Source organism: Chenopodium quinoa, unplaced genomic scaffold (assembly GCF_001683475.1).
Source record: "Chenopodium quinoa cultivar QQ74 unplaced genomic scaffold, ASM168347v1, whole genome shotgun sequence".
NCBI classification, from domain to species: Eukaryota; Viridiplantae; Streptophyta; class Magnoliopsida; order Caryophyllales; family Amaranthaceae; genus Chenopodium; species Chenopodium quinoa.
Genome location: NW_018744239.1, coordinates 2,437,065 through 2,446,223, shown reverse-complemented (window position 1 = coordinate 2,446,223; position 9,159 = coordinate 2,437,065). Strand labels below are relative to the sequence as shown.

The following is a 9,159-nucleotide window of genomic DNA, read 5'->3' as shown; positions in this document are numbered from 1 at the left end:
AAGAACAACCTTTACTGGTTTTGTTAGACTCCTTAAACAACTAAAGAGTTTTTTGTTTCCAGCCATGTGATCTGAAGCCCCAGAATCAATAACCCAAGAGTTGCAGTCAAAATTTTCATGGAAACTAGCAACATTTGAAAAGGAAATTATACTTGCAAATCCTGCAAAATTGCTTGAGGCATTTCCCTTTCCTTGACTGCTTCCTGCTCCTTGCTTTTCGTGGAAAGCTCCCAAGACTTCCTTGACCACAGCAGATATCATCCCTGCATCTGGCTTACTGTTTCCACTGTTTCATGCCTCATATTCTTCCTCATCTAGAGGAGAATCAATTTCTTCTTCCACCTTGCCCACATTAGCAGCATGTCTCTTTCCTTTATACCACTTAGGATAGCCATAGATCTCAAAACAGCCTGATCTATCATGACCTTTCTTCTTACAGAAATCACAAGTCACATCAGATTTTGACTTTTTGATTTTCCTTCTTTGGTTTACACCTTCTGTTTTCTTTCCAGTTTCAAATCCTTTGATTTCTTTATGAACGTGGAAAGCTGATGATTCAGTCAGTTCTTGCATTTCACTACTGACCCTTTTCTGCTTTTTTGTTTGCTGCACCAGATGAAACACTTTGTTGACACTAGGTAGAGGATCCATACTAAGAATGTTCTTCTAACATTCTGATATCCTCTGTACAATCCCATTAGAAACTGTATCACCCTATTTGTCTCGATCATTCCCAACATCTTCTTGTACATACTGCATGTACACTTAGCCACTATACCACATCTACATTCTGGTACAGCTTCAATGTTGTATATTTCATCCCAGAATTTTTTCAGCTTGCAATAGTAGTCTCCCACAGACATCTCACCTTGTTCAAGCTTCCCTAAATCCTTCTTAAGTTGATACAAGAGAGGTATGTTACTCTCAGAGTATCTCTCAACAAGCTCATCCCACAGTGGCTTGGAGGTTTGTACAAGGCTTAATCCTCCAGCAACTTGGTTTGTCATGGATCTGAAGATCCAACACCTCACCATATAATCATTTCTCTCCCATCTGTTATAGTCTTTGTGACCAACTACAGGCTTTGGAACCTTTCCTTCAATGAATCCCTTCTTGTTCTTAGCTCCTAAGGCTAGCTTCACATTCCTACTCCATATCATAAAATTACTTCCATCAAACAACATTGGCGTTAAAGAAGCAGCATGATTATCAGAATGTGATAGAAACAAAGGGTCCTGATAGTTCATCTGAGCATCAAGAACTTCATTATCAAGCATTGTGAAAGAAAGAAAGCAGAGAAAACAGAGGGAAAAAAATAAAAATTTAAACTTTCAGGATGATTAAACCTGGAAGCTCTGATACCATGTAGAAATCTGAGTTATTTACTCAGATTTCACGATTTTGTGATGATTTGAATGTGTATTTTCCTTTCTCTTACAAGCAACAGATGGAGAATATTTTCTCTGTATTTACTGCAAAAGCGGCGCTCAAATCCCTTAGGGATTGGCAAACCTAAAAGATACAATATATACAAGAAGCAAGCTACTAACAAACTTACACCTAAGGCTGCAGAAAAGACAAGAGAACAACCAAGAACAACTGTACAAGGAAGATAAACATAATGTACAAAAAAGCCTATAAATACAAAATAAATACAATGTTACGCCTGGAGACTAGGAGTTCTCTTCAGAAAGTGGTTAAAAAGACAGCATTTCAGAGTGTGATGGTGGCTAAACTGAACCTTGTAATTTCTAATTTGACACTCCTTGAAGTATCACTCTTTTTTCGTGCTAGTTAGAGATACATGGGTTGCAGTCAAATGTGCACTGTTTAGATTATTTGTGAGGTGGTCTGTTTGATTTTATTGTGCCCTGTTATACCATGGGCTTTTTGCTATTTGATTTCTTTTTGTTGTTTATTGTGAAGTTAGCTTTTGTTTTACCTTGGTGTTGTTTATTTGGAATCTTGTTTAATATTGGGTGAAAGAGTTTTGATCATTAGGATGAGGAATGTCTAATATTGAAATACTAGTTACTATGATGATGATTCCATGACCAAAGGTCCAAAGTACCAAAATTTGCCTGTTTACAAGGCCATTGTAAGCCAGATTTATGTTGATCATAGTGTATGAGCTTCTGATTCTGCGAGGTACTTTTAACATAGTTTGTACTTTTGCATTAAAATATTCAATTCTGAATTCTTAGAATTGTAGAACCATTAATCTTATTTTTTGTATTTTTTTCCAACAGAAATTGTTATATGCTTTTTTTTAGTAAGATATTTGCCATTATAAACTAAGAATTTAAGATGGTAAGCCTTTTGCCCATTAATTGTTTACGTTGTCCTAAAAAAAGGGGGAAACAAAGGTGGAACATGGAGACTTTTCATCTCCACTAGCTTTTCCAGATATATAGGCTAAGGAAGCTGGTCTCCTCTACTTCATGTGTTCCTATACACAGGCCCGTTTCTGAGATTTTGGTGGCCTAGGGGCGGATTAAAAAAAATGGGGCCCTTGTGAACTAACAACTAAATTGACTAAGAGAAAATTTTGAGTATGCACAAATTTTTTTTACTAAAGGCTTTAATATTTCAGAACTTCTCAGATATCGTAGAATGAGAGACACCTCGACACCTACAATATAATATTGATAGTACAAATTAAAAAAATACAATTGAATAAATTATTAAAAGTTTATCATTTCACATACTGATAATTTTTAACTAAAAATTAATCAATTATCATTCTACATTTCTACACTTCGACATACTGATAATTCATAATTAAAAATTCAATTAATTTATCAATTTGACATATTGAAAATTTGATAATTCATAATCAATTAATTATTAATCATTAATAAAATATGAAATATCATAATTCAAACAAAATTAGAAATTAGAATGAACTGGGAAAAATATAAATTTGACATGCTATTCATATTAAAATTCGTATGACATAAAATTAATATGAGTATTTCAGAACATCTCTAGTAAAATCAAATAATCTATACATTAAAATAAATTAATCAATTGTAATTTCTGGGAAAAAAAATTAATGTACATAACTTACCAATGACTTAATAGTAGGCTCGTACCGTTTCTGAGTTCATCTTCGAACATCGAAGCCAAAATCCATAATAATGGTGAAAAATTAATAGAAACAAATAGAAAAAATTGATTAAGTAGATTGATATGTGAAGAACAATTGAAAGAGTATAATTTATAGGAAAATTCATAAATTTTAATCCCGTTAAAAATTGATTGCAAAGAAGAATGTTTATGGGGAAATCATCATTTTAGCATTAATTTGGGAAGGAAGATGAAAAATAAAAAAAAAATATAGGTAATGATAAAAATAATTGATTTCATGGATGAAAATAGAAGATTATACGGATGAATTGGTTAGATTATGGGATTAATTTGTCAAATTTAACTTCCCAAAGTGAAGGAGTTAATTTTAACGAAGAATATTAATGATTTAATGTGAGGAGTTATTAAGGGAATGCTTAACTAACTTACAAAGAAACGCTGCTTACTTCGTTATTCGTAATATTATAATTTTAAATTAATTTTTTTTTCTTTTTTTTACACAAATTTGATTTTCAGATTTTGGAGCCCTAGGCGGGTGCCCCCAGATACGGCCCTGCCTATACATGATGAGAGCTGACTATTTAGTTTGCCCCTTTGTATCTCCCCTCTTCCTGTTGTATGACCTGATAATACCTTCCTTTTGTATATAAAAATACGTCTATTTATAGTTGGGTTTGGTGTTTTATATTTTCTCTTTTTTATTTTATACTTAGTTTATGTTATTTGTAATCAGTTTATTTTACAAGAGTTATTCGTAATCAATTTAACGATATATAACAAAACATCTTATATTTGTCTTCACTTTTATAAGTGCTTCATTTGACTTTTGCATTGCTCATCACTTTGACTGGTCTTTGTATATAAAATAAGCAGTTATGGAGTATGTGAGTACTTAATAGAAGCTTATCAATTTAACTTCTATTTTCTCAAATAAAAGAAGTGACTTATTTTTTTTTTAAAAAAAGGGAGAGTGGTTTATTAGTAATCTTTTTGTACATAATTAATTAGTAATCTTTTTATACATAACTAGTGTGTATCCCGAGCGATGCCTCGAATTGATAATTTGTGTACTTCTTGCTTTAATTTAACAATTATGTTGGACTATTTGTGTAGTTAGTGTATGTAGTGGTTCGGACATTGCCTTGGATGTCACCTTTTTTTTTTTTTTTTTTTACATCATATGTATTTATATTTTAATCTTGTGAAAAATAAATGAATTATGTTACCTCTAATTTACTTAATAAATAAAAGGAACATTATAATATTATGTGAAACTTGAAATATTAATAATAATTGGTTGAGATGGTAAAAGTATTACGTATATATAAAAGCATATCTATACTTATATATTAAAAAGCGTTCAGAGGAATAAAATCAACATTTCTCAAATAATAGAGTATTGCTTTCTATATACTCTTTATTACTTCCTCCGTTTTCTTTTACTTGCAACACTTCCCTAAAATGGAAATGTCACAATACTTGCAACACACTATAAAAAGAAAGTTAATTTAGGGAAAAACTATACTATTTCCTTTATTTAAAGCACATGGCCCACCAAATTACACTCCTAACAACCACTCATCCTATTTTAAAGTTTATTATATATGTAAACCCCACATTTCTTAATTATTGCGCTAAAGGGTGTGTTGCATCTAAAAGAGGACGAAGGAAGTAATTAGCTTACGTTGCGCATACATGTTGGATGATGACATGGCATTGTGACATAGGCACACATACTTTAAAGAGTGCCACGTGGCACCGTTCCTTTAAAAGAAACGTCTTTTAATATATAGTATAGATCTATTAGTAATCTTTTATACAATTTAAGACTAAGTTAACCACAACCCTTCAAAAACCCAATTCTCAAATCTTATGCAATTTAGGTTTTTTTTTTATTTTTTTTAAAACCACTAAATAAATAATTTTCATTTTATTTATTATTTTTTTATTAACTTCCATGTCTCCCGATTGTTTTCTTTCTAAACATACATACTATGTATATACTGTGCATTAGCACGAATACACTCTAATATCAGTAATTACTAAACCAGACTTGTATACTCACGTTCACACTCACAAAGCTTGAACTAATACTCTTTTGGGTGGGTGCATGGGATCATAGGTCACCAAAAGATTCAAAATTAAAGCTCAACGGTAAGTAAGTTTGAAAAGTACATTTCCATATTTCAAACAAAAGCGCTCTAATTAAATCTTCATTCTCATATCCATTTTTCAACTAAAAGAAAACACAACTCACAACAATAAGAAATCTCATTTTAATGAAGTTGAAGAAAGCAATGAAGAAGCTCAAATTCTGGTCAAGCAAGAAGACAAAGAAAAAGGATAGTTATTACGATTATTACCACAAACTACCTCCACAATATGACTTCTACCCATACATTTATCATTCTCCTCCTCCTCCTCAATCACCACTACCGTCAACGCCGATGCCGCCGCCACCACCTCCAGAAGGCTGTGAATGCCATTTCTGCTATCCTGCTGTGCCCTCGGCGCCACCCTTACCTTCATGGCTCGAACCACAGCTACAAGAGGGTTTTAATTCTTCATCTGATGATGATTATTCCAACTCGTTTTCAAACTCCACCAAAATCCATGATCATTGTATTGCTACATCCGAAGAGATAATGGTGATTACTACGCGTACTACTGATACTGATACAAATACTAGTGATGGTATCTTAGAAGATCGAGATAAGAATGAAATTATCGATTCCGGTAGCTCAGAATTACAGCAGTTATCGTTGAGAAGCGAAAAGGATGGTGTAGTAGGATTGTTTGGATGTATAGTGGATGTGAGTGCTTTACTCTTTCGCTGCTTCATTCCCTGCTTAAACATTTCTCAGCGTCAAAGTGCTGCTCCAATATTGATGGCTTCCCCTGATGTTAGGGATAGTACTATAGTAGAAATTAATGCATGTTTCATAATTTAAAACTTAAAATGTATTACCAATTTAAGGTTTTTTTTTTTTTTTTTTTTTTGGGGATAAGTTCATATCCATTATTTTAATGTCGTATTATAATAAAACTACTTGTATAAAAATTTTAAAATCTACGCATTGAAATAAATCTCTAAGATTTTATCTATGTAATATCTTAAATTTTATCATTCTTTAATACCCGTATTGATTTTATTATCAATTAAAAATAAATAAATAAATAAATAAAACTTTATTTTAAAAAACTGCTCCATAAAAGTACTTTGATTCTAGTCAAGTTTCCTGTTGTAAGGCTCTCATATAACGGATATTTTGACCATTTTAAAGTCTTCTCTCCTCAATTTGTTTCCCTTTAACTTAATCCCATTGGTTTATTTACTTATTTACTTCCAAAACTAATGCCCTTGGTTGATATTCCAAATTGGATAATTTGGATATTTTTTATTTTTTATTTATTTATTTTAATCTTAAACTCTAAAAAGAGTAAGTACTAAATGTTTTTAAAAAAGATCTTGATAAAGAACGCTCTCGGGGCGTTGGATAAGCATTTAAATTAATACTTAAAGTGATACTCCCTCTGTCCCTAATTGTTTGCTCCACTTTCCTTTTTAAGGTGTCTCCAAAAGATTGCTCCATACTACTTTTGTCATATTTTCCCACTTGCACTCTCTCTATCTCTCTCCTCGTTGATATTTGTGTCAACCCATGTGCACCATTTTTTGCCCAAAGCCTTAATGAAGTGGATTTATGGTTTGGGGCAAACAATTGGGGACGGAGGGAGTATCAATTTGGGAAATATGACAAAATCACGCGTCAATCATTTTAATTAATGCTAATTTTGAATTTAATCTTTCTACTTTTAACTAAGTTATCCAAAAAAAAACTAATCCAACACTTCCATGTCGTTCGTTCGCTTTTGCCTTTTACTCCCTTCGTTTTTAAGTACTTGCTCCATTTCTATTTTTTGCACTATTCATTTGTCCTACTTTGACTAATGTTTGTGATTTGTACATAAGAAAAAATATAGTGTTGTGGGTGTTGGAAATAAGATGTTGTAACCATGAAAATAATAAAGAAATTAGGGCAAAAATACAATACTCCATTGTAGATCTCACAAAAGTTGTGACGCGTTTTACGGCTGCCCTAGAAGCGTATTTCGCCACCACCGGTACGAGGCTCTCAGTGACGAATGCTCCCCAAGGGTAACACAGCTACCTTCCAACTCCGTACCCCGATTGGAAGGTTGGAATTACATAAAGAACTGCACAGATCTCGATAGGAATGGCTTGTGTTTATTGTGTTTAGGGTTTCACAATACTATGTGTTTTTCTGCCTCTGAAAAAATAATAGCTCAAGGGTATTTATAGGTTATGAAAAGGAATCAAGAATAAGGAAACAAAACCCGGCCAAAACGCGGTTCCCGAAGCTTTGCAAGGTCCGCCCGGTCTGCCAGGGCGAGTCCGCCCTACGACCGAGCGCGACAAGCACAGCTCAAGAACCCGATTTTAGGCTTTGCCCGGTCTGCCCGGGCAAGTCAGCCCAACCGGGCGCGCGGGGTAAAAATTGATACGGAGAAGTTCGAAGCTTTGCCCTGGCTGCCAGGGCAATGTCGCCCTGGCAGGGCAAGTGGGATACGAAGGTACGGAGTTAACTAGTTTGATGAATAGCCTGCTTCTCTTCGCCCCACCCCCCAGGGCAATTCCGCCCTGCTAGTGCAAGCAAGAAAAGAAACTTATCATTAAACATAGCTTAATACAATCGACTCTTTCGACTTGCATTACTCCCAACAATCCCCCACAAATGCAATCGAACATGATATCTAGAAAACTGAGCAGTAAATGAAAGGCTAAGTGCATAAGTGAAATAACCCATAAGGATTGAACTAACACATTAGTGGAGCGGGGTGTTCAACATTCTATAGAGTATAAATTTAACTCCTAAGACAATTGAAAGAACCCGACACCACACACTTTACCTTTAGAAGCTTGAAATAATTCCGCGTCCGCATGAAACGTCATACGAGGCCAACTTTCCCTTGGATTTCTAGTGACTGTTGTTAGTAACCTACATATATTCCATAGGAGGATGCCAACCCTACTCACTAACATAGGTGCCCCATCTAGTCTATATGCCCCATAGACCACCCAAAAGGGATATGAAACATTAAGGATAACGTCCAACCTATCCATTGGTGTATCCATCAAGTCCGATTATTTGGACCACTTATAGAAGCTATAGATACATCAAAACACTGATGTTTGATCTCATAATCAAACACATAGGCACATCTATCTAGGCTTCCTATAGTTCAACCCCTTCTCGGATGACTATAAGGCTAGATGCATTCAACATGAAGCTCAACTTCACAACGATGGTGAATCTATCAAGTTCTCTCATAGAACCACCCAATACGGGCTATAGATTCATCATGAACAATAACGTTCATCTGATAGATAAATATTGGCGATACGTCTATCAAGTCCTTCACAATAGGACCACCCAATTCGGGCTATAGACATATTAAGAGCATAAGCTCATCCTCACAACTAATTGCCATGGGAATGACATACCAGGAGAATTTTTAGTTCATTCCCTTCGACAAACTCTTACCAAGTCATACTTTATTCCTTATTTAAGGAATTGTATGGTTCTTCTCTAGCTTTACATTCTCCAACCAGAGTACCATTTCCACAAGCCATGTCTTACTTTGTCACTACCTCCATAGTTCCTGACAACACACACAATGACACTTGTGAAAAATAATGTAGAGAACATGAGGATCAACTTACCCCCACAATGGTCCAAATTCCAGAGTTCATTTTGCAATAACTCATATTCTTGACACTTATCATCCCTAGCAATGATCCTTGCTTCCAACTGGATAGTGTATCACACTTTTGCTTTGCAAATAACTCAAAATAAACAACCCATAAACATGTAAAAATATACACTGATAGGGCAATCACATTTTTTGTTGTTTTACTTAACCTTTATCCCCTGCATTGCCCCAACTTTAACAACGATTGGACGATGTTGTCTAGATAAATTAAGTGAACCAACAAATTTCTTTTTGCAAAGCTACATCATGTCAAGAATAATATGTTACATCAAT

General features: G+C 34.2%; 2 protein-coding genes across 2 annotated transcripts; one reads left to right on the top strand and one right to left on the bottom strand.

The window, feature by feature from the left end:
- Positions 1-291: 291 nt before the first annotated feature.
- On the bottom strand, positions 292-1,277 carry LOC110694600. The gene is made up of 2 exons (XM_021871765.1): positions 672-1,277; positions 292-606 (listed from the first exon to the last, which is right to left on the bottom strand). The coding sequence occupies exons 1-2, from the start codon at positions 1,275-1,277 to the stop codon at positions 292-294; spliced, it is 921 nt and encodes a 306-aa protein (XP_021727457.1).
- A 3,966-nt stretch (positions 1,278-5,243) lies between these two features.
- Positions 5,244-6,266, top strand: LOC110694531. The gene has a single exon (XM_021871714.1). It carries the CDS (start codon positions 5,370-5,372, stop codon positions 6,039-6,041), a length of 672 nt encoding a protein of 223 aa, XP_021727406.1. The 5' UTR covers positions 5,244-5,369; the 3' UTR covers positions 6,042-6,266.
- The last annotated feature ends 2,893 nt before the right edge of the window (positions 6,267-9,159 follow it).